This window comes from Lissotriton helveticus, chromosome 10, assembly GCF_964261635.1.
Source record: "Lissotriton helveticus chromosome 10, aLisHel1.1, whole genome shotgun sequence".
Lineage (NCBI taxonomy): Eukaryota > Metazoa > Chordata > Amphibia > Caudata > Salamandridae > Lissotriton > Lissotriton helveticus.
The window spans coordinates 25,420,580-25,447,536 of NC_136071.1; the positions used below are offsets into that span (position 1 = coordinate 25,420,580).

The 26,957-nt window shown below is 44.2% G+C and overlaps 1 protein-coding gene across 6 annotated transcripts in view; it reads right to left on the bottom strand.

Moving 5' to 3' along the window:
- EMD (emerin) overlaps positions 1 to 26,957 on the bottom strand; it is an 88,263-nt gene that overhangs the window by 48,858 nt on the left and 12,448 nt on the right. For 3 of the 6 annotated variants that reach the window (XM_078664624.1, XM_078664625.1, XM_078664627.1), the window contains exons 3-6: positions 22,374 to 22,466; positions 20,233 to 20,322; positions 1,427 to 1,507; positions 727 to 837 (exon numbers count right to left, since the gene is read on the bottom strand). In XM_078664624.1, the coding sequence (XP_078520750.1) occupies positions 727 to 837; positions 1,427 to 1,507; positions 20,233 to 20,322; positions 22,374 to 22,466 (375 nt within the window). The remainder of the gene's footprint in view (positions 1 to 726; positions 838 to 1,426; positions 1,508 to 20,232; positions 20,323 to 22,373; positions 22,467 to 26,957) is intronic. The other 3 variants (XM_078664630.1, XM_078664628.1, XM_078664629.1) reach the window with 2 other exon arrangements.

Here is a 26,957-nt window from a genome sequence, read left to right on the forward strand (position 1 = left end):
GTAGGTGAACAGTGGGGGAAAAAAGATGCACTGCAGTACAGGGAAAGGACAAGATATAGATTTTATTTGGCACATTCGTCAGAGTATACCATCTACCAAACACTAGATCAGGCAACTTTACTCCCTGGCTTTGCCCTCCACCAAATTATTGTCAACAAATACCCTGGCTTGGTAGTGAGGAAAGTCACTCTACTGCACGGTAAATTAGAGGGATTAGGCTAGGTAGAAGTTTTGCTATAGAATAGTGGGGTGTCACTGATCATCATGTGCTAAGCTTTGGCTTAGTCAGTCATTGTAGCTGATGAATAAAGAGAGGGAAACATTTGAAAAGGCATAAATCAGTTATGGAAGCCATGAAATAAATAAACATACATACATCACTAGGCCAGAAAAATTTAGCACATGCCAAGAATAGTTTTTTCAGTTTTTTGGTAGGCTGGCACAGAACTTAGAAAATAATAATGGAGTAAAGTACTAGTAGAAGTTGACTAAGTGGGCACTGGGAAATGAATTGTTTTCGGTTTATAATGTATGGACATTCTTAATATTGCATTAACTGATGCAGACACATTGCACAGCCAACACTGCAGTGCCAAATTGAACCATGTGGCAGTTAGGTCACGGGTGGTGAAATACCATGGTCAGGAAGGTGATGAATGATGGGTCCTACCTCGCTTATCAAATATAGCATACTTAATTTGTCAATAAGCAAGCAATGGAACTTACCACCAACTGTCTCTGCTACCGCTGGGACTCCCCCTCCGACTGCCTCCTGGCCCACCTCCTTCACACTGGAGTTGCTGACGCTGCCTGCCCCAACACTGGTGGTCTGTGCGGCTAGAATTATTTTTAACATATTTTAGACACCAGATACACCTCTTAAATAATTACTATTATTTTTGAACACAGTAGAACCGCAATACCTCACTACAGTTCGGTTGACAGTATCTTCAATTGAAACTATCACTTTGGAGGTTTGGTGGTTGACAGTGTTAGAAAAGCCAGATTGTCAAGCCAACTAAAAGCTTTCCTTAATGGGGGAGATGGAGCTATGATGACTCTGAGACATTTAAGTGCAATGAAAGGGTGGAACGGTCGATGAAGGACATATGGTCTTGGTTGGCAAATGCAATGGGGTCTCATACTTTCCAGCCATGCTGCACTGTCATGGAAACTGCTGCTACACTGTAGAAATGAATAACAACATTGGGCGGCGGGGTCTAGGACCATGACCGCTCTCTCGTTTTGACTGTTTGAGCATGAGCAAAAATGCCTTATCAACAAACATGTGTGGTGAATAATAGCTTACTTGCGCCTGCAATCTTCAGTGCCAAAATCTGTTTTTAGTCTTAGAGTACCACAAGTAAATTAAATTGTTTTAATATTGGGGAGAGGAAAAGTTAGGGAAAATAATAATAGGACTTACTGTGGTCAGCAGAACCATTGGCCGCGGCGCTGGTGGGGACAGCACCTTCACCCGCCTGTGATGCCCTCTTGCCCTTGGGTGCTGATGTAAGAAATAAAGAAGAGAAAAACATATATATTTTAGTGGTACTGTTAATTTCCCCAAAAATATTTTGACAGGCAGACACAGTAGTATTGTACTTTTCTAAATCAGATCACCTATAGTATCAATATTTACTTATTCCTAATTTCTTAAAACTAAGCCCTACCCCTAATTTTCCAAACTACATTTTGAACTACTAATGCATTGCAACAAATGATCTTTGTTTCTCAACCCTCTTTGATCGGCCAACTCAGACTCCCTTTTCAATGCATAGATAGTACACATCACTGGGAGATTGGGACTGCATGAGCTACATAAAGAAAGGCACAGAGAGCGCTAACTCCCTGATATACTACTACTATCTTAGTGACAGGACAATCAGACCAAGCGAGCGCTAATGAGTACGAGTAACTAGTGCCGCACAACAGCTTAACTTCCCCCAGAGTGTGAATAGCATGCTATTTTGTAAAAAAAACAAAAAACAAATTTGCTTTTCTAGAAAACAAAAACGAATTACTCACCGAGCCCCACAACCTCGACACCCAGCAGGTCGAGCAGGTCCTGTTTGCAGTCTATGAGGTCCGTCCAGCGGAGCGTTAGCTGCTGTGTCGAGTGCTCCACCCTAGTGCTGCGGCGCACGCACCAGGGCACTTTCCCCCACAGCAGCCGACGCTCCCACAGGGCATACTCGCTCCCAGGCCTGCTGCCAATATGGAGGCGAGGTGGTGCTGCACAAAAATAAAAATCATAATAAACTGCGCGGCTACCACCACCTCTGAAAAAATGGGTCGAGGCTGCCCCCCATGGTGGCAGCTGTGACCGCAAGGTGTGCAGCTTGTTGCAGCCACACTGGCACTGCCACTTGCTGTCTGGTCTGGTATAGCGCTGGGTGAAAGAGAAAAAAAAAGAAAAAATATAACATCAAAGTAGGAAGAATTAACTAAAGGAAGTGGAACACAAGGAAGAAAGGGAAAACAAAATCAAAGTACAAAAAGTCATGGGAAAAAAAACTGTCAAAACATAAAATAAGCACACAAAAATACACACTGATAAAATAAAGTAAGTGAGAGGTGGATAAGGAAGAATTAGTAGAGAGGAAACGAGATACAAAAAAGCCCAGCACCATGTACAGAAAAGAAAACAGGTAAAACAAAATGGCCGCGCCCATGCGGACCGCCTGGTGTCGTTCGCGTGGTGTGTTTCTGCACGGAATACACTACTAGCCTGAAAAACGCAGCGCAAATGTGCAGACAAACTTTCTTCCGTCCGTTCTCGGATTGCTGTGGAATCTCAGAGTTTTTTTGGAACTCCATGGAATTTCGCAGAGCAAAGCTCCCCGAGTTCCTCCAAGTCCTAATAATTACTCACCAAGCCCTCAACCTCGACACCCAGCAGGTTGCACGATCTTGCTTGCGGTCTATGAAGTCCGCCCAGTGGTGCGTTAGCTGCTGTAACATGTGCTGCACCCCAGTGCTACAGCGCACACACCACCACAGCAGCTGACGTTCCCGCAGGGCGTACCCTCTCCCAAGCCTGTCGCCTTCTGCCAGCATAAAGGGGAAGCGGCATAGCACAAAAGAAAAAACAATTACAACATAATGGGGACACCCAAAAGATTGTAGAACCTGGGTACAATTTTGTAAGAACAACAAAATGATCCAAAATGGGGACTGTGAAGATTACTTCGATGAGAAAAAAATTCTCACAACACACATAATGGTAATAATCGTAGGCTAAACCCTATGGGAAATCATAATGGAGAGAAGAAAATAAATACAAAACCAGAGGCAAGGAATATGCAAAATATCCATAAGAAAGGTTTGGTGTACATACAGAGAATTCACAAAATACTAATGGTTGCTCCATTGAGCTGGGACCTGTCCCTGTACCAAAACAGAGTGTCAAAAATCTGGGAGAGCGCCTAGACCAAACATTGACATTAAAAGATCATGTCAATCAAGTTACTGGAACCTGTTTCCGAGTAATTGGCCTCTTACGACGCATTTTCCCCTTCCTGCCTGACATCCACAGGAAGACGCTGGTACAAGCATTGGTCATCGGCCGGATGGACTATTGCAATGGACTCCTCACATCTGCCAATCAAGAACAACTGGACAGACTGCAGGTAGTACAGAATACCGCAGCTAGGCTCATCCTGAATGCTTTTCCCCGTACTCCTTCTCGCCCACTCCTCTCTCACCTCCACTGGCTTCCGGTGAGACAACGTGTTAACTTTAAAATATGCTGCATAATGCACAAGTGTATTTATGGGTCTGGCCCCAAATATCTAAAAGACATATTCGTCCTTTACTCACCAGGACGTGCTCTACGTTCTAGCAGCACTATGTTGCTGAAGGTGCCCAGAGTGACAAGAGCAAGACAAGGAGGACGGGCCCTCTCGCTTAAGGGCCCCATGTTATGGAACTCTCTGCCCTCACAGCTGAGACATACCCCTAATCTCCTCTCCTTCAGGAAAAATCTAAAAACATACCTCTTCACACAAGATCAATGATCTCTCCTGTTATCCGTACAGTCCTATATCTCAGGATGTTCTTTAATGCCCCACCAGAAGCAACGCGCGGAGATACCCCTTCGGGGCTGATTCAGGCGCGCTATAAATTTATAAATAAATAGGGTGGAAAAGTGCAAAACAAAGTGCACCTGCATACAGCTTGTCTGAAATGCAGATTAGTTTCCTACTCAATATCCTTATGATAGAGGTAATGCTTTAATCAACCGAATTTCTCCTCGAGGACAATGATTCAGTCCAGACATAGATAATATGGTTGCCAACGTTTCTTCCCAGAAAAGTGTTGTCACTCAAAAAGTTTAATGTGGGTCTTCATCAGGACAGAAGAATTGGAGTAACCTGTGTGGGCATACTGGCAATTGAAAACATGTCTTGTGTGTTCGCATAAAACTTAATCCTCTCCCAACGTGCAAAAACTCACATACAGTGTCACACATACTCATTCCCGTACTGGGCGAGTCAGCATATAGGGACAAAAGGCACATGGGCTCCTCGTCTAGGGCATACACGTCCAATAATTTTCTGCAATGCGGAGAAAAAAAAATCACATGTACATCAAAATTTCTTATAATTAATTACTAAATATACATGGTCACACATCCAATGGAAATCAATAAATGCATGGGTGTGGCATACCAAATATAAACGCCTTTCCTCATTAATATGGGTGAGGCTGAAAGAGAAAATAAATCAAATGTAGGCTAAATGAAAAAAAAAGCATAAATTAGTTGCACTGAAAACAAAGGATCATAAACAAGGGTTCAACTGAGTACTCACCAAGTTCTCTTGAAAGATTCAAAAGTACAGAGTGGGAGAGCCCTTCGATTTAATTGAAGGCCAGGCTGGGAAAAACAGAATTAATAAGCTGTTACAAACAGATCTGTTCTGTACCAAGGCAAAGCTCTCCTCTAACAGAAAAATTATATGAGAGGCGTCGTGCTCGTCTTACCACTCCTCGATAAAATGCAACACTTTCTCCCTCCTAACCGCATGGAACAGCGAGTGGTCCCGTGGTGGAGAAGATAATGGGAAGCTCCACAGACTGAGCGTGCACGCTTGAAGACGTCGCGGTTCTCCCAATGTGGAGGATCACGGTTACACGTTCTAGTTGTGAGAGCGCCAGAGGCATAATAATATGTGTTTAACTGGATGGAATGAATTTGAGCTGAAGTGTGCAAGGGGGTAATAGGAGTCCATATTATAATTAGACAGGAAATAAGGAGTCCTAAAAAAAAATTATGCCAGAAACTTTCGCAGGAGTGTACTCAACAACTTCCCAAAGTTTCATGGCGATCGGATGAATGGTATAGTAATGCATAAAGGACAAACAGACAGACAGACAGACATACTTTCGACTTTATATATATAGATAGATAAAACTGAGCTCATACAACATTGGCATGTCAGGGAACAACTAATGGCCATGGCCATGGCTAGAAACACTGTAATCGGCACACTCCCAGCTTAATTGCATAATTTACAGATACTTACATAAACAGAGAACATGAACCCCGTATTTGCGAAGCGACAAGCAACTAACTGACTTCATTATATTTCCATCTTGTGTGCTCCACTGGTACATGACGGGATAAGTACTGTCCGTGAATTAAAATACACAGTAAGAATGGTGCGTTTAACATCTCATGAAAAACTTGGCGTATCCAGAGGTGCGGATTACACAGAATAAGGATCAGACATTATTTAAACGTGGACACTTGTCTCGCTATCTCCTCAAACTCGTTTAACCCCCGTAGTACTCCGTCCAAAGTACATATCCCCTTACATTCACTTAAGTTCAAAATATTGGTAAAATTACCACCCCTTGGGATGATAGTGACCCTTTCATCACCAGCCATCTTAAGCTTTCTGCCGAGTAATCAAAGGGGGTGAAATAATCAAGCAAGGACGCTACCTGCACCTTGCAATGAATCCTGCTGCAATGCTGTAGAATACGACCCTCAACTTTCTGGCGGGTTTGTCCTACATAACAAAAGTCTCACCGGCACTTGATAACATATCACATCACTGCTATTGGAGTTAGTGTGACCCTTCAGTGTGTAGGTGCATTTATTGGGTGTGAAGTTCTCACTAACTTTTAATCGTTAGTGAGTGCACATGCCTGCCAACTACTGCATTTGAAATGACACACAATTTGTGGTAAGTTATGTAGGAAAGTGACCCTTTTTGACATCTTCGCCTCCACTTTTTGCCTGCAATTTGATGCATATTTGACAGAAGTGCACTGGGTTTCTGCTATCCAGGTCCCCAGTGCCAGATTCTCTTTGTTATTCCAATTGGCAATACCTTTGGCAACCTCTGTAAGTCCCTAGTAATTGGTACCCCTGGTACCTAGGGCACGGAGGCTAAAGATGGTGCTTAAGGGCTGCAGCATGTATTTTGCCACCCAAAGGGATCCCTCAAACACTCATGCAAACTGCCATTGCGGGCTGCGTGACATGGTGCAGAGAAAAGTGAAGACACCACATGGTACACCTCCTGTGTGCCATGCCTGCAGACACTGCATGTAATATAAGTAAGTCACTCCTACAGCAGGCCTTACAGCCCTAAAGCAGGGTGAATTATATTACACGTGAGGAGGTGTCTGCATGAGCAGTTATGCCCCTGTGATGTCCATGTGGATTCTTGGACATTGCCAGTAAACAGTGAAACCATTTTGACTATATATACACACACACTGGGCACTGGTGATTACAAGTTTCCCAGCTACATGCTTCACTTTAACAAAAAATGTTTGGAAATCAACCATCTTGTATTAATAAGCCCACACTAATTTCAGTGGTGGATTTATTAATACATGCACCCAGAGGGCACCTTAAAGGTCCCGCCTTAAAACCCACTAATCTCTGGTGTACTGGCTGACTGTGGTAGACCAGCCTTCCACCACAGGCAGGTTTCTGATCCCCAGCAGGTGAAAGCCTACGTTCTCTGAAGGCAGAAACAAGGCATACCCCGCCAGAGATGTGGTCTCCTACTTCAAGCAGGATGGCCAAGTAATCAGCATATCAAGACAGGAGGCTTCAAAGGCCCCTACCGTCTTTGATATGCGACCCAGGCTCCCTCCCAGACAGGACAATGCCAATCCCCTACCCCGGGCCCATATGGCCCCAGGACAGGAGGGAAGATTTGCTAGTTAGGAGACGCATTCCCTATTAGGTTAGTTCTACACTTAAGGTGAACTACCTGATGTGAACACGAAAACTAGAATTCCACCATCTTGGTTTTTGGTGGAAATAGGCTCACTGGGTCAGGGTTATGCACCCTTTCCACAGGAAGTCGTCACTTAGGGTGTGTTGTCACCCTAAAGGTAAGTAGCCCATTGGAACTCCATGGAATTCCGCAGAGCAAAGCTCTGATCCCTAAATTGGGCATTTAGGAGGCCCCCTTATGCCAGGACCTTTGATTCAACAGATCCCAAAGAAGACGACAAAGAAGAGCCGTGAGAAAACAAGAACTGAAGAGTTGCTGTGGACTTTTGGAGCCAAACTCTGCCTGCATGCACAAGTCTCGACAATTGTGACCAAGTGGCTCGTGTTGCAGCTGAGCATCTGCCAAGAGCCCCGGTAGACTGCCAACCCTTCACAAATTGTCAGCAATTTCCTTGGAGTAGAGGAGCTACTCCGAAGAAGCGGAGTCCGGTTCACCATGTTGCAGCTCCCTGAAAAGCCCGAAGCTGCTCCGGAAAAGGAACCCATGCTCTAGAAGGTCAGATCTGTCACACCCGCCGAGTGAGAGTACACCAGGGCTGACTGGTGCTGCATAGCGCCAACACCCACGGTCCTGGACCCCTTGCAGCAAACACAGCCCATGTGAGTCCAATGCGGACTCCCACTGCACCAAGACCGAGCAGCCACTGAGGGATGTCAGCACAGCAGAGACCCACTTCCAGAGTGGCCCAGCTATCTTGCTTTCTGCACCCTCAACCAGCAAGCTGGACAAAAGGGCCTTTAATGCACCCAGCCCGGGTACCTGAGATTGTGTTTTCTTGCACACAGAATCCATTGTGATCCGTTGGGAGCTCCCAGACTTGTCCCCTAGTACCCATAAGCAGCGTTATTTTAGGTGGCCCCCCTTCTTACCACAGGGGTAGCTTGCACAGCTACCTGCCCGAGCAGCATATGTACGCCCGAACGCCCCAGGGCAGGTACCGAGTAACTGCTGGTGGTAATTTGGACCCTGGCCACCTACGTTCATAAGTCCAGAAGGAGACTCCCGGAAACACACCGTAAATAACTGTATGCAACATATGCCTGTTGTCCCTTTAGAAAGCATTGCTGTGTAAAGACGAATTGAAGTACATTTTTTACTTACCTGTAAAAATCTATATTTTAAAAAGTACTTACCCAATAAAGTTCCTTGGTATCAAAATTTATATAAAGCTACGACTTGTTTTTCTAAATTGGTCTTGGATTTTTTTCTTGACTGTGTGTCTCAATCACTGCCTGTGAGTACAGCAAAAGATAAGGCAAAACTGCTCCCCACACTACCACAACAGAGAGCATTTAGCGTTATCATTTTTGCCTCTGTAAACCAATAAGAGTTGCCTGGACACTCTACACAGCGCACCTCGTCTTGGTCGACCATATAGAGCTAGCTTCCTATAAGTTGGGTTGTGTGAGGCGATTGGGTTTAATCAGACCACACAGGAAGGAGCTCACTACGTGGTCCTTACCATTCTTGCCCTTCTTGAAAGGCAAAATCTACAGCTCATTGGTATTGACCTCATCTGAAACCAAATTCCAATGCATGTTTATGATATTTTTAAAATCATTAAACAAAAATAAGCACGCCACCTCTACCTCTGAAAAAATGGGCAGCGGCTGGACCCCATAGCGGCACGCTGGCAACCAGATGGTGTGCGGCTTGCTGCCTGTTCTGACATGGTGCCGGGTGAAAAAAAAAACAATGAAGTTTGACAAAAGGAAACAGAAATGCAAAAAGGAAGAACTAAAGGAAATGGAACACAAGGAAGAAAGGGAAAACAAAATAAAGCCTACAAAAATTCATGGAAAATGTAAAAATAAAAAAAAATAAAAATCTGAAACATTAAATACGCACAAGGATAAAAATGAGTAAATGCGGGGTGGATGAGTGGGATGGGGGAGGACTGGTAGAGATGAAAAGTTTGAAAAAGGTCCTGCACAGAAGAGAAAGCAGGTCAAACGAAATGGCCGCGCCCATGCGAAGCATGTGGTGCGTGTTGCTTTTTCAGTGCGGAACATGCTACTGGCCTGAAAAAGTAACGCGAACGGGTAGACAAGCATTCTTCAGCCCGTTCGCAGAGTTTTTGAGGAACTCTGTGAGTTCTGCCCAGGCCTACTTCTTATATGCATCTTTTTCTGGATGTTTTAAGTCGAATACATCAAAACAAAGCTATGAACACTTAAACCCGATATAACTCACACTCCAGATTTGACTACTCAAACAGTGTAAGAGCCCCATAAAAATACAAAAAAATAAAAAAGAAAAGGCTGACATCAGATCTGTGGATGATTGAGATCACCTTGCCTCGTGCATTAGTCTGCTGCTATTAGAATATATTCTAGTTTGGACCTTCCCCACTATTGATGCAACTCTTGGCTATACAGTACTCTGATAGAGAGCAGCTGTCAGCTTTCACATAAAAAAACTCACTTTTTGTGGAATTGATGGAGCGAGGTGGCAAACACAAAATGTTGTGTACCCCTCTCGTAGTCAATGTCCCATAACGTTAATATTTACTGATTGCATGTTTTGTGAAATTTAACCAACCATAGAGTAAGATGCACACATTATTTTTATTATTATACACAGGGAAAACTAACTTTGCTTGCATGTTGCAATAAACCCAGCTAATATGTATTGTTATTGTGTTGTAAATTAACCCCTTCCATGCTGATGACGGCCCCCAGCCGTCATGCACTACGGGGCTCGTGTGCTGATGACGGCTGGGGGCCGTCATAAACCCGCCCACTCGCGATTTTGCCACACAGGCGCAGAATCGCAGCCGCATGGAAGGGGTTAATGCATGGCTTTAATATAAACCAAAATGCAATTTAAATGTGCTTATTGTCTTTCTTTGTGTGGCGGAGAGGTCCAAAATGTAAGTATAAAATGCATTTATGTGGCTTATTTGCTAGGTAACAACTAATTGGGAAACATTAGTTAGGTGGGAGGTAAACAGAACGGGTTTAAATTCAATAATTAGCATGAATCTGTGTTTGTTTCTATGATAGTTCCAAAAGCGGCTGCTGAGGCCTAGTTAGAAAATGGACGTTTGGCTGAACAGTGAGCAAGAGTCGAACAGCGCAGGCGCACCAAAAACCTGCAAGTCAGAGTGAACTGCCTGTGCTCGAGGAGGTTCAAGGCTGCCTTGGCCCGGAACCTAGGATGGGTGCCAAGCATGGACGATGTAATGTTCAGAGCCTGAGAAAGTTGATGCATGTTTCAAATGCAAGGAAGCGCCTAGGCCACGGACTGACTTAAACAAAGACCCTTTATTTTTCTGCTGACAAGTTGTGAAATTGATGCTGTAATGGTGAAGAGATGTTCACCCACCCCGATTTTGTCCAATCAGAAACCAAATAAGTGATGGTAGTTACAATTTAGATAGATTAAGTTGGAGAAATAGGGTATAAAACCCCCTGGTTTTAGCTAGAAGGGTCGCTTTTCCGATTTCTACTGGAGATGCTGCCCGATTGCGGACCGATTCCTGGATGTAAGATCCTAATGACTTTTTACTTGTTTGCTTTGCAGGATTGAAGGCTAAGATGAGGGTGTTAGTTAGGGATGTTAGGAGAGAATGAATTTGGAACTATCTGTTCTTTGCTAAACTTTAACTGTTTCTTAAAATAAAGTGATTTTTCTTGAGCTCTAAATAAAATGATCATTTTGAAATAAAGTTTAAGATTTTACTGATTAAAGATTTACTAATGCATAAATGTCAGACATGATAAAGTTTTGCTTTTGAATAAAAATTAGATTAATGAAGAATTAAAAGCTGGTCTTTGATTCTTCCTACGCCTAATTTTCGTCCTAGTAGATCCATTGCCACTATGGTGGTGTGTCTGAATAATTAAAGTCTGAATAAAACCATGGTAAAATGTTTTAAATCTGCAGGTGTAAATAAATAGTTAAATAGGTGTAGACGCTCCACCAAATGTTACAGCATTTCTCCATTGCGATTCACCAGAGCCTTGAAGCCAAGTGTAAGTGAACAGGGTAAATGTGCGGTGTTATGGGCCTCACTGATGCATGATTTGTGAGTTTTAAGGTTTCAGGGAAATGTTGAGTATTGATTAGAAATTATTTCTGGAGCCACGCTGTAGCAGCACTGTGTATAAAAGACTGGATGGCTGGTGTTGCAGCTGACAGGTTAGCCTTTTGTGTTAATAGGAAATCGCTTGTCAAAGTTGTGGTGTAATTACAATAAACTAAGTAAAATCAAGAACCTCGGCTCTTCCAAATATAGCGTTAAGAGTGGCACGGACAACGGCAAGACATTGTGTACTAGACTTCAATGTTGAAATATTGTACAATGCTCTACTCTTGTCGGTGTAATGATTATACTGGGGTACCGCTGTTGACTGATACATGGTGAACACCATTGCTTGTACATTGTTTTCTGTGTGACACCATGCATTTAATAAAAAGAATTAATAAATAAAAAAAATTTTAAAGAGTGGTACAGGCCTCCAAAAAAAGGGAAAAGAAAATATGTCTGAATGTAACTTTAGCCCTGCAACATCTCAAATTCTACTGTCAGACTGCCTCAATCTGCAATCACTGAAAAGCTTTTCTTCCATCTAGAACCAGCTGAACAATTTCTCCTCTTGGCTTCATAAGGAAACGTAACTTCTCTCCAGAAGAGTCAAATATACAAGGATGTAAAGGATACTACAACCAGAGCAGCTAGTGGCTCTGTGTGCATGCACACTTCAGTCAGACTCAGAACTTGGCCCCTACATTTGCAAATACAAAAACAAGGGCATAGACTTGCCTGTTGAAAACAAATCCTAGTTATCTCCAATGACTGATGTAGAATTGGAGAAAGGTAAAAGAATAGTAAGAATCATCACTTCTAGAGATTCTGTCACAAGTACAAAGCGGATGCCCAACAATTGCCACGAGAGACCATCAAATAACACTGTGGTAGGCTCACTGAGTTAAACACTTGCCGCTGAGATCTGTAGGTCTGGAGTTTGAATCCCAGTAAGGCCTATCAAATTTTCCATCCTTTCAAGATCTGTTCATTGAGTATCAATAAAGTGGGCAAAGGTAGCAACACCTGTTATTCACTGTAGAAAATAGCAGAAGTGCAACAGGGAAAGTGAAAAAAGTAATGGAGGAAGAGGTAGGTAAGAATTACCTTCTCTGAACAGACTAGACTGCTACCTCCCAAGAGTAACAAATTCTGAAAATAATCTCATCAGGTCACGCCTTGAAACTTTCCCTAGTATCCCTATCTCCCACTACCTTTCTTGGGGACTATCTTGATGATTCTTTGGGGAATCATCAAGATAGTCCCACATCAAAGGACAGCGTTCTTTAATTCTTTCCTGGACACTAGTTCGGTTACTCTGACTATGATTGGGCCTACGCTCACTATGAAATTGAAACCATTCAAGTCCCCTGATCAATGTGGGTTGGATAGACCGCTGGATAGACCGCTTGCACGTCTGAACATTGACATCAAAATATTCACTAACATTCTTGGCCAGGGTCTGGCCCACCCTCATTTCCCGCTTCAGAGTGGTGTGATGAGTGGTGTGATTCAGAATAGAAAGACTGGAGACAACACTCTGCTGGCGAATTATGCCACTGAACTGGCCACGAAGGACGGGGTGCAGAGTCTTCCCGAGTCCTTAGATGCAGAGAAAGCATTTGATCGGGTGAACTGGCCATTTCTGACCAGGGTCCTCCTGTCCTCGAGGAAGTTAGGCCCATGTTAGCGGTCTTATATTTTGGCCCACTTTGTGACGCTATCCACTAAGATTAAGACCTGAGCTATTCCGTCTGATCCAATTACGCTATCTAGGGGCACCCGTCAGGGGTGTCCCTTGTCTCTGGCATTGTTCTCCCTTTGTGTCGAACACTAATATAGCAAGTGCAGGCGAATCCAGATATACGGGGGCTCCCTATGGATGATACGCAACTAAAGATTACAATATTCGGAGATGACGAGCTTTGTTTCCTGACTGACCCGGTTGCCTCCTTGAATGCACTTGAGAATACTCTGAGTATAGGGAGGCTTCTGGACTCCAAATTAATTACAGAAAATCAGTCAGCATGGGGGTAGGTCCCTTGTCATCTAGTCTGCAACGACGAGTTCAGTCTAGACGTTTTACATGGGGCCCTAATGACTTTCAGTATTTGGGTTGTCCCTTCGGCTGTCTTATGCTTCAATATTCCACCTACTCTAGACATTCTTTTCAAGGAACTCTATAGATCGTGTCGGTTAGAGATTTCCTGGATGGGCAGAGTAAACGGTCTTAAAATGAACTTTTTACAGCGAGTTCTCTACGTTGATAGGGTTCTCCCACTCAGTATTTCGTAAACATTAGTCGCAATGATCCAGAAGAACCTGTGATTCTTCATATGGAAGACCAGCCTCCTAGAGTGGCTAAAGCAGCTCTGCACGGCTATTCGTAGAAAGGCAGTTTTGGAGTTCTGAACGCAGCTCGTTACATTATAGCCACCCAGCTTGTTCCGGCGCTGGATTGGATCTCTGATCCCGCTAAGCCCTGGTTTCGATTAGAACTGCTTTTGTGTAAACTCTTGCTTAAACACCTGCCATTGTTTGCACCCCGTAGCCTCCCCTCTGTCTACACTTTGTTGCCCTCTACCTTGCCCACTCTACACCATTAGAGACAGGCCGCCCTTCCTGGTCAGTTTTAATTATACCCGTCCCTGTACAGCCTAGTTCTTGGTATTTTGAACTTTCCCTCTGGAATGTTGGATAGGAAGTTACGCAGGTGGGATAGGGGTGCTGATCTCACCCTTCAAGACTTATACGTTGACGGGGTGCCCAAGTCTAGAGACCAATGTGCGAGCGAATTTTCATTACATAACAGTGCCTTGTATTGACTGGCAGAGCTGACCCATTGGGCTCGTCAGGCCACCACTCTCCAGGGAGGGACACAAGAGACACATTTGTTGGAAGATATTTTGAGAGATGGGGAAAGAGATAAAGCAATTTCACGTTGTTATAGAGCAGTAGAAAACCCTCTAGATGTGACTAAGTTTGAATATATTGTACAGTGGTCAAGCAATTTGGGCATGGGAATCGATGAGCTGGACTGGGCCACAATAAGTCAAACGGTGGTCAAGTCCTCTATGTGCATACAATGCCAAGATAGTGCTTTTAAATTGCTCCTGTCTTGGTATCTCACCCCGGCCCAACTGTCCCACATGATTGGGGCAAGTGTTGGCGGAGAGGCAGGCCTCAGGGCACATATCTTCATATGTGGTGGGAGTGTCCGTGGTTGCAAAGTTTTCGAAACGTGTTTCGCCAAACTTCTGACATTCTACACATTACACTCCCTCCCGCTCCCTCCAAACGAGCGGACTTTACGCATTCAATGCACCTTCAGGTAAATTGATGACACATTGTTGGCTGCAGGGTTGGTGACTGCCTTTCGCTGGATTGGCCCGGAGGTCCCTTCTATGACATTATGGTGAGCCAAGATTTGGGATATGTGCTATGGAGAGTTCGACTGCCGCTGTGAGACATGCAAAGTTATTTTTTGACATAATATGAACCCCCTTCCTGACCCCTGTGAAGGACAGTTCTACATGTCAGGTGCATGTGCACCCCCGGGGTCTGATAGGTACTGCAGACCATGTAAACCAAAATGGGGTGAAGCTGGTTTGAGTTGGGGGAGGGAATGGATGAGGTGTGCAGGTGTTCATGGAATGCTTACGTCTGTTAGGAACATGCTTGTTTGGTTTTCCGTTTGCCCTTCCCTAGGACATGGATTGCCCTGGGAATCATCACACCTATCTAACGTTGTACTATTGCTTCCGTGACTATTTATGCTTTGCAATGCTCGCTTCTCGTGGAAAAACATATTGTTTATGTATGTGTATTTTGTTTTATTTGTAACTTGAAAATAAAGTTGCTAAAAAAAACGTATGTTTTCAAATCTGCAAATATAATTCTAGAACCATAATTTTAAATATGGGGACAGCATTTACAACTCAGTCATTACATCGCAGTTCCTTTACAACGCGGTCATTACAGCGACCGCGTGGTTAGAACGCGATGCCTTTACAACACAAGTCATTAGATCGACTTGCTGTAGGGGATGCTCTAACATAAACATAAAGACTAGTGTAATTTACTATTCCAACACCTTCCCTACTGGTGCGCAGGCTGGAGTTGGATTAGTAAATTATACTATTCCTAAATCCAGTGGGCCCCCTACAGCAAGTCTATCTAATGACTTGAGTTGTAAAGGTATCCCGTTCTAACAACGCGGTCATTGTAATGACCGAGTTGTAAAGGAACGTGATGTAATAGCATGCGATGTAACATGCTATATTCATTTAATATATATATATATATATATATATATATATTACCTACTGGCGGTCGCCAGTAGGTATATATAGTTAGGATTTTTTCTCTATGGGATTTTTGAAAATTCTATGTCTAATAACTTTGGCGTTATATATATATATATATATATATATATATATATATATATATATATATATAGGAAAAGAATGAATCAAAGAAAAATCAAAAAATGCGTCCTAATGAGCTTATCATGTGTATGTCATGACACTGTTGGCACGCATCATTTAGATAGCACACATGTATGTGATGACATATGGTGCTCATATCGCCACGCATGTACTGATTACTATGGTATCATTTTCTTTCTTTTTTACCATTTTTTTACTGATCCAAGACAGCAGACACAACTTGAAGCGGTCAATAAGAAATAATTTTTACATCTGTGGGAGCAGAGCAAAGAAGCGGCCTGGTACCGAATGGCAGCTGCCAGGCCCTCCCCAATATTTCTTTTTTTAATGACCTCGAGGATGGGGAGCAATGAAGAAACAGGTGAGATAGAAGCAACAAAGTGAGGCAGGTGGTGGTGGGGGAGGAGAATCAATGCACTTATTAAAAAAAAGAAAAAGCAGAGGTGGAGGAAGCAATGGACAGGGTGGGGATGGCAGGGGTGGAAAACTACACAGCACGTTAGGTGGAATAAAAAACAGCACACAAGAGAGAGCAAGTAAAAGTGAGGGAGTAACACAGAGCAGAGGTGCCGGTATTTGGTGGGGAGAAAAGCAGACGTGCGAGAGAGAGAGAGAGTATAAACAGACATGCACTTGTGTGGATTGCTTAAACAAATAAGTAGTTCCTAAATGTGAGCGGTGGAAGGATATAACTCAGTCAATCAATAGGATGGTAATGAGGCTATGCTCCACTGAGGTATAAGCAGAAGAAGAGGAGGGCAAGCCATTGAATAATAAGCAAGCTAATGAGAGTGACAGCCAAGCAATGGTAAGCAGTGGGCGGGCTTTACGCCCACTGTAGCTTTTTGGTATGGCCCACAAGAGGTTTTCACCTACATACAGCTAAAACCTCCCTGGCGAGACCTAAAACAGGGTAGGAGTGCGCGGAAAAGCTGCATGCACTGTTTCCAAACTGGAAGTGAATTTTAATTTGTAGACACAGTTGAAAATGGAATTACAACTATTTTCTTGTGTAAATGGGAAGGCTGAGGTTTTAAGTCGCGGAATGTCGCCCCATTTAATTACATCACAAGGCCATACAAAGAACGAAAATTTGGCCCTTTGGCAAAAAAAAGGTGGTGGAATCGCATGTATATACAGGAGCAACCTCTCTGTCCTGAAAGTAACCTCTCCTTCCTTACCCTCCCCAACCTCCTGTGAATACATCTGCCTCGATATTATCAGTGAGGGCAAACCGATATGCTCTCTTCACGGCATTTACCACCCACCCGGCGACAACCTTATCTTCTCCCAACAAATCATGGATATGATCTCAACCAATTCTGGGCGACAACTCACACAAATATACCTTGGTGACTTAAACCTCCACTGGAACGATCACAATGACGCGGTGGTAAAAGGTATGAAAAATTTCCTCAATGCCCTTGACCTCACTCAAATATGCAACAGTCCGACTCATGAGAAAGGCTCTATCCTTGACCTTATCATCTCCAAAGAGGCCTCTATTAAACTTGAATCTATCCAACCCGGTGACTGGTCAGATCATCATATTATCACATTCTTCATCAATGAAAAAGTTAAATTTAACCCTGTTCAATCCTCCAAGCCCAAAGTCTGGAAAAGAGACATGAAAAAACTCAACTCAAACTCTCTACCCCCCAACAGCTGCAACCTATTACTTCCTCCTACTGGCATTACAGACGTCCAATCCTTGACTGATCACTATCTCAACACTATGACCTCAATAATTAATGAAGCTGCACCTTTGCAGCTAAAAAGAGCCTCCGCAAAAATTTCCAATCCTTGGTATGATGGGAGTCTCAATGACGATAGACGTGCCATGAGAATGGCAGAACGCACCTGGAGATCAGCTCCCTCTGCACTGAACCTAAAATCCCTGAAGAAAAAGAGAAATGCCTACTTCAGGAAAATTAAACGCTCAAAATCAGACTTCTTCAGCCTTCAGCTCGACCAAGCCAAAAATCGTCCGAGAATGCTGTTTGAGCTAATCAGAACACAATCCAAGGAACAACCCCAACCTCTCAGCACTATGTGCGAAGCACCATCCTGGGAAGACTTCGCCTCTTTCTTTATCCAAAAAACCGACAACATAAAGAACGATCTCCTCATTGATGCAAGCCTCTACTCCAAACCCCACTGCATAGCACCCACTGAACCAAAAAACAATGATACATGGTCATCCTTTGTCACCTACTCGGAAGAAGAAATTGGCAGACTGCTCAGCACTTTGAAACCATCCAATCACCTCACGGACCCCCTCCCTGCTAACGCTGTCAAAGACCTTACCCCGTCGCTGCTTCCACTCTGGACTAAAATCATTAACAGTTCACTTCAACAAGGGACCATTCCCGACTCCCTCAAAGTTGGACAAGTCACACCTTTACTAAAGAAACCTACAGCCGACCCCTCTGACCTAAACAATTACCGTCCCATTACCAATATTCCGACTCTTGTCAAGCTGTTGGAAAAATGCGCACAAATACAATTGACTAAACACATTAATCAGTTTGATCTCCTCAACTCTCATCAATCAGGCTTCCGAGCAGATCACAGTACAGAAACTGCTATGACTCACATAACTGACGACGCCCTTCAAATCCTAGATCAAAACGATACCTGCCTCCTCATCCTTCTTGATCTCTCCTCTGCATTAGACACCGTCAAACATGAGAATTTACTCGAACTATTAAACACAAGAATGGGTCTATCTGGAACTGTGCTCAAGTGGTTCACATCCTTTCTACACAACAGATCGCAGAAATTCAAGAGTAACAACTTGATGTCCTCGCCTATACCTGTATCGTTAGGCGTCCCACAAGGATCCTCCCTATCCCCAACTCTGTTCAACCTAGTTATGGAACCTCTCACCACCTTGCTACAAGAATCCAATGTTCACTTCCACATGTACGCTGATGACACCCAACTTTATCTCAAATTACAATCACCCAAAGACATCATGCTCTTGAATTCAACGATCAAAAGCACCCAATCCTGGCTGGCCGCTAATCATCTCAAACTCAATGCTCTTAAAACAGAGTTCCTTCTGATCTCACCTCCCGCGAAGATCACTACCGCACAAACTTGGCTTAAACACCTAACGGCACTCAATGTTCAACCCACCATCGTGGACTCCGGTAAATCTCTAGGCATAACACTTGACACCAATCTCAACATGCAGGAACACATCAACAAAGCAACTAAGGGAGCGAACTACCAAATCAACACCCTAAGGAAACTTAAACCCTTCCTTCCAGCCAAAGACTTCCAAACTGCGGTACAATCGCTAGTCATACCTCGAATAGAATACGGCAGCATCGCCCTCTGCGGTCTCCCCCTAGCTACTACGGCACCCATAAGAGCTTCTCTAAACGCCGCAGCGAGACTCATCACTGGATAAAAAAAACACTCACACATTTCCCCTGACTTCAAATCCCTGAACTGGTTGCCTTTTGAAGCCAGAATACATCTGAAAATCGCTTGCTTGACGCACAAGGCTGTCCACCTGAGCTCACCAGGATACCTCGCTCAGAAGCTGACGATTTCTGGAGGCTCCAGAAACACTAGAGGCACTAACAATCTTTTGCTAAAGCCTAGAAGGTTCCGCAAGGAAAAAACCTATAAACGCTCTTTCTCAGGAATGGCACCCAGGATTTGGAACTCACTCCCTCCTGAAACTAGGCTCATCTCCTCCACCATACTTTTTAAGAAAGAAGTAAAAGCTATCCTCATGGCTAAATGTACTTGAATTACTACTGGGGATTAACTTCAAAGACTCGATACCGAGCTGTACCACTTGTTCGAACCCCTTGCATTTTTGTATGACGTGTGATATTGACTTACCTGTTTGTTTATGCTACCACTTATTTGTACTTTTATCATTATTGATGTATCCGTTTGTCTATGCCCCCTCATATACCACCCCCACCCCAATGGTTATTCACTCACATGCTCGTACCCCTCCTCTGTAAAGCGCTCTGATATCTGCAAAGATCTTGTTCGCGCTATATAAAACTTTCAAAATAAATAAATAAAAATAAAATAAATGAGTACCATATGCTTAAGCATGTCAGTGCACATGGGCTCTTACAAACCATTCTCTCTTAGCTTTCAAATTTCACATACTCAGTAAAATATACAGAAAATACTTCTGGGCTTCTTCGCTGCTAAAGGGGGCTTGTTATGTGACTCGGCTTCCTAACTAGCCAATGCCTAACAAAAAAACCACCCCAATAAATAAAACACTAGGCCTAGGAGAGTGGTATTTTTCTCCAAACAAGACACCTCCTCACAGTACTACAGCAATCATGGTGCCCTTGTTCTAAAGTGCTTTGCTCCTTTATGGCTCAATTCTAGACTGAAGTCTTTGGCGACAACATAGAATAGGACAACGCGAGTAGCTATAATGTTTCAGAGATTTGTCCCCTTTCCTTCGGAGATGCCTCCCTTACATTTGCACACTTTCACTCACCTTCAGGCTGGTAGGCTGGGCTGCCCTTGCTTAGGCCTTCCCTGCTGAGGACGTCGTATCGCTTGCTTTCATACATCGGGGACTCAGAGTCTAGGAGAGAACAGCGACAAAGAAAAAGTTGTCCTGAATGTGCATCAGACTAGCATACGGGAGACGCCTACAAAATTTGTGTCAAGACTTCAAATGAGGGATCAAATGCAACAACCAGTCTGGGCCTTTCTCAGTCTAGAGCTGCAGAGCAGAACCCCAGTGTCGGAGCAGTGAAAGGTATGGGGTATGAACAGTAACTGAATCGCCAAGATTGCTGCAGGTGTGGTCGGATGGGGCTAAAACCAGGATTCAGGTGCCGCTCTGATGGTTGGGACACACTGCATATTATGCTGAAGGAGATACCAGATACCAGATAGCTGAAGGTAGCAGATACATACAATAAGCCCTGGTGTCAAACTAACCTATAATCTTCTGGGGAAAAATTGAAGCTAAGGTTTCCCAACTCTAGGTCATCTACTTGTGTTGATATCCTTTCGGCAGCCATGAACTCACTGCAAGCCACGGGTCATAAAGAGCCAGCTGTCATGCATTCGTTCTTCCTGATCCTAGCCTGGCATTGCCTTAACCCCTATCTGGGCACAGGTTAGGACTACCACACCAATCCCTACAGGTAGCACCATGTGCACCAATCTCTAAAGGTAGTACTATCAGCTTCCAAACTACAGCCTGGCAGTTCACAATCTGTCCCAAGCACAGTCTTGCACTGCATGGGTTGTTCCAGGAGAACTGCCCGGCCCAGGTGCAGCTTAGACCTGCCACACCTCCCTCCATCACAAACACTCACTTCACCATCTGCTTCTGTAAGTGATCTGTCACATTTTATTTATTTATTTATTTGAGTTTTATATAGCGCTGGCTAGACCCTGAGGTATCAGAGCGCTTTACATAAGGAACAGTGAGTTGCAAGTTACAAAATGTTTACCTAAGTTACACAGTGATTACATTACTCATCTGCTGACCCACTCTGCTCTCATCCAGGTGGTGCTCGCATTGGTTCTCTCGCGATTAGATTTCTCCAACTCTACCTACCTGGGCCTTCCCCTCACCATCGCTAAACGCCTGCAGATTGCTCAAAATCAAGCAGCCAGATTAATATTCAAGAGCAATCGCAGGAAGTCAGCCAAACCTCTGTTGGCCTCCCTCCATTGGCTCCCCATCACCCATCGGATCACTTTTAAGACAGGCTGCATAATCTTCAAGGTTCTTCACGGAAAGAGCCCCAGGTTCATCAACCAACTCATTAACAAATATGAACCTACCCGCGAGCTTCGCTCTACTCATCTGTCCCTCCTCACGGTGCCGACTTTTAAAAAGAAACGACTCGGCGGATCCAGCTTCGCATACCTCGCCCCAAAGACCTGGAACTCCCTGCCCTTGTCCATCCGGAGCTGCACCAAGCTGACAGAGTTCAGACGAGCCCTGAAGACCTGGCTATTCAAACAAGCGTACGGCTAGAGCACTTACCATCTGCCCCCTCACTCACCATCTACTTTCTTCAGCGCCATGAAACCCCTGGGTGACCGCGCGCTTAACAAATCCCGTATAGAAAATAGTGTCAACAAGAGTTACTAGCGAATAGCACATAAGTAAAGCGTATTCCTTGTGCAAGGCTGCCATATTCAATAAATTCTTTGAAGATTGGCTGGTGCTGCTTCTTTGAATGCCAGCACATAAATGTGTCCTTTCCCATTCATTTCCTGAACATAGGCTTGTACGCTTCTATGCCCAGCCTGGCGCTGCCCCACATATTCCCCGGAGCCCCCCTTTGCACCACAGGTTGTAGGCCTGCATGGTACAGCAGCACCTGCTCCCTGTTTACAGTTCACTCCATGAATTCATCAAACACACAAGAGGTGATAGGAGAAATGCGTACAGATAGGCTAAATCACTGTCAATCTCTCGGGGTAGCATTTCCAACCCATTGTTTTTCACCCGCTGTAGCCTAATAGACAGAGACCTGCCTTTTGCACGTGAGTACTGATGCTGCTGCCCATGAGAACAGTCTATCCTGAGCTTCCAGGCGAGGCCCTGTTACCTGAATAAGAATAGATCCAACTGCATAAGTGTTGGGCCGAGTGAACGTTGGTTACCTGAATAGGTGTAGGTTTGTTTCGATGGGGAGTGTTTGGTCTTCTGGGTCTCAAACTCATAGATCTTCCTTTCATACAACTTGCGGGTGGTTCCTGCACAGGAGAGAGAAGAGACGTCAAGCAAGTAAGAACAGATGCAAAAAACCAAAGTAGCACAATTTAATAGTACATTTATACATCACAATCAACAGTGAACAGACTCGAAGCACGTGCAATTGGGCACTCAGGGCAGAGGTACACATCTTAAATATGCGGAGGACTTTTCCGTTCCAACATGTATCAGTGTTCTCTGGATCCCCAAGGCTGATTTTTTGCGATAGGCGAACACAGATCATGTGTATGCGCTAAGACATAGTCCAGTCTCATGGAAGGAGCACCCAAAGCGCTTCCCTCATAGTGATGGAAGCCTACAGCCTTTACCGGGAGTTAAGCAGGACAAGCATGGTGGTGGCAACATACAGTATAGTGATCAATGGTAGCAAACCGGACCTTTTTACCCTGTGTCACTGGAGTGAGGTTTCTAGGCTCACTCACCTTTTGAAAAGTTCTACGGCTGTGGGCTTAACTCATGCTTGGCCTACAGCAGGTAGATGTTGAGTGCTGCATAGCGAGGGAGTGGTGACTGCGTTGGCTGCATGTGTGCCTGGGAAGGGTTGAGTACAAGGATGATGCAGTACATTGTGGACAGTACATGCATGGGTTGTATTTATGTTTGCGAGGAATACATTACATGAGAGCTGTTGTGCTGTGCAGCGTGTGCACAAGGACTGCATGTGCTGGGTGGATGCATGCATGCTTGCATGAAGCACAATACACATGAAGGGTGAAGAGCTGTGCAACGTACACATGGTGAGCGCATGTGCTGGCAGTGCATGTGGTTTAAAATAAGCGCACCCTGGTTGAATATCGAAAAGTTTCAGTGCTTAATAGTGCGCACAGATTGAGTGTTTGTACTGAATGCAATTGTAAAGGTGAATGTACAATTCCTAGAGTTGTTCATTCTGGAATGAAATTGTGCTGTAACAGTACACTGACTGAGTGTACCTGCAATGGTACATTGTATGGAGGACCCTGGGTTCCGTTTAGGGAAGGCCAGGCCTGACTGGTAAAGACATGGTTTCTGGATTGCTGTACACACTGTAGGGAAAAATACAAGACTCCCTTTACATTCCAAAAGACTGCTCTTGGGTTCAGTGATAGACCACAAGGAAGGAGCCTGGACCCATCTCAGAAAGGACGATGAGGCTGATAAGGGGGATCATAAAAAGTAGAGCTGGAGGTCTGGGATTAACCTTTTGATGCACATCTCGCTTTGGTGACATCCAGGTGTGAACTCTGGTCTCTCCCATAAACTGTGTTGTGGACAATCAGCTTCAGAGTCCTGCCTGCTGTGGCAGACCTCTTTTATGAAGGCAGATGAAAAGAAGAAGTGGCCACTTCAAAAGAAGCAGAATCCCAACATAACACTTCCAAGACCCAGACGCTAAATCACATCTGGTGTCTGGAAAAGGAATATAAGAATGAGAGAATGAGTCCCAAAAATGTGTCATCTGCCAAGCAGCCAGATGGTCTGTGTAAGAAGGGAAAGCTCTGCAAGACTTCTGTGACCAGGACTGGGGACCAAGGCCTGGTGGTCTCCTTGCTGGATGATGGGACATTACCCAGGGAAACCAAGAAGACCTGCCCTGGAACACCACCTCCTGCCTGCTTGCCAAGACCAGTGTGCCCTGTGAGGAAGAGGAGAGTGTTGAAGGAAGCCCCACCGTGAGAACTCCCTGTGCAAGGTGTGAGGATTTGGCTGTATACTGATCGGGCCGTAGCCAGTGTGCAAGACTGTTTTGCCAGGAGAGGGCCACTGCAGACTGTGCCAAGTATCGAGCACTGAGCCCACACATTTCGTTGTGGTGACCCCGTATGCCAGAGGGGGTCACGGTGAATGAGGAATAACCCTGAACAGGTTACACAAAGGTGGGTGGGACAGGGATTTGACTGACAACCTACTACTGCTCCAATCACAAGGGGGATTGTGTTATTATTTCTGAATGAGGTATGCCTTCCTCCGAATGCAAGTGCAAAGACACAAGAGAGGTAATGTCAGTGATAGCAGAACCGAGCGAAGTTAGTAACAATGGGTATACCAATATCATTATAGAATCTGACCAGGTTGAGAGTAATTCTAGAAGACAGAACATGTTTTCACTGATCCCAAGGGCCTTCTTTCCAGGCATGAAGTGTGTTTTCTGACAGCTGACTGTACCAGACACTGTGCCGTAGATGACTAACAGTTGGCTTGTTGTCAGATTCTGACATTAAGTCTTGTTACACGGGTATGTCCTACTGGAGCTATAGTTGCACCACAGTTGAATTCCGAACCACTCACTGATGTCCTCGCGCCTCTACCCTAAACCAATCTTCCCTTGCTCCAGGTTACAACCTGCGCATTTCCTTATGGAGAAATAGTTCTTCACTTGTTGGTTTACGGAGCAAAACAGAAAAATATTTGTGATAAATGCCAGGAGTTTTGCTGGTTGTCAACGAACAAGAGTTATTTTGCACCTTCTGAAACTCGGTTTGTTGTGGCTTCTCAGTCATCAGAGAACACAGAAATAAAAACCGTTGAGAACTAAAAAAAAACACGACGACATTAGCAACTTACTTTACAAGGAAGTCTGTTTTAAAGTGGCGACTCAGTAGCCATTTCATAAGTACAATTCTCTTCCATGTTGCTTTTTGCTACCTGGCTTCCGCTCACTGTGGGCTTTTAAAATATGACATCAACCATGGTGCACGGAGCACTTTTCTGAACGCTCTCAACGTAAGCAAGCACGCTACAAGACATTCAGCAGTGTGTGCTCTGTTCAGGGAGATGAAAATCTTCTGGGTACAAATAATAAACTTTCAAGACTTTGGATACGGGAGTCTGGCTCGTTTAGAACTTCGATATAGATTAAATTCTTTCTAAACCATGGACCATCCAACACTACCATAAAGATGGTCTCCAGTGCCAGAAGAGTCAGGTGAGGCATCACTTTCAACTTTACCTTGCAAGCTAGTGGGGACCTGGACAAGCAGGCCTGGTCAGGCAAACTGAAGGCTGATTTTTATTAGCCCTGCCCTAACCCCAATCCATTAAGCGCCTTGGGGAATCATGGTCATCAGTCACTTGTGCAATGGTGCCGCATGGCGGTCTGTGCTTGCCACATACATAGTCCCACTACACTATTTCACCGGTTGCTCCTGGTTGCACAATGTGCTGCGGAAGGGTCAGCTGCACCAGCAGATTAAGTCTGCTTCTATTGCACATGCAGCCTTACTCTCCTATTCTTCAAGGACAGGAGAATTGCTGTCCTTGGATACTGACTATCCAATAATGTATGTGTTCATGTTCATTCTCACCCATCACCCCTCATAGTCTATTGGTTATAGCAGACAGCTTAATCAACTTGAATAGGCATGTCGTACCAGTCCACTCGTTCTAAAGATCTTGGAGATTTTAATATTCATTAAGACAGGTACAACTCGTCCTCTGCGCCTCATCTTCGCTCTCTTTTTAAAGTTCTGGAGCCATTTCAAATCGCTACGGCTACAACACATGCTCAACCAGGTCGTGTGCACTGCCTCCATTTTGCGTTTGATCTAGACCAAACATTTTCTGTTCAAGCTCACTACCACTCTCTCCCATAACTTTAAGAAACTTTGCTTTAGAGTTGTGCGTGAGAATCCATTTGTCCCTGGGGTGAGAGCAGTGTGAAGGCCATATTCAACTAATAAAATGAGTGTGGCAGTTTTGTGTCGGTCTTTGCTGCCACGTTGAATCATAGGGTGCTTATAAATCTCTAGGTGCTTCCATTTTGAAACAGACAACCAGTAGTTTTCCCCGTGGTTCAGGAAATAGAAAGGACCAACTGCCAGGCATGCCGCCTTTAGTGTAAATCACACTCTGAAGGTTACGCATTTTACTTTAGTTAGATTTGCAAAAAACTAATGATCATTTGTGTTTTCTAAATATCTGGCCTGATGATTGGCAGTGTTTTCAACTATTCTTGGTGCTTGTTCAGGCTCAATGTATTTTACTGAGCTTCCAATGCAGCTACATTAACATTCAACCTCCTGAAACCTTCTGTGCAGACTAAGCCTCTTTTTTATCCAGAAAGTCTGCAATAATTATAATAATATGAAAGATCAAGTACTTTCTTTGATACCCTAAAATTGCTCTTCCCTTTTTAACTTCCTTCTATTTTAACAACATACTTCATGTGGTCGCTGAAAAGATGTGTGACTCAAACTCTCTGCCCTTAAAATTGGGTTCCCTGTTGACCATTGCAAAGTGACAGTGCTTCATTTACCGTCCCCATTATTACTATGATACTAAATGCATCTCTTTCTTTTACATGTCCAGCTGCCTCGTAAGCAGGAGTTGTTAACACTAGTTCTCACAAATGCTAACATATTTTCCCTTGACAATAATAGCTACTGTCCCCACTCGTTCTGCTCCTCTACAGTGGGAAAAGTCAGAGAAAAATTATAGTCAAGTGGCTGTACAATTTTATGGCCCCACTGTCCTCTGGATCTCTCAGACAGGTT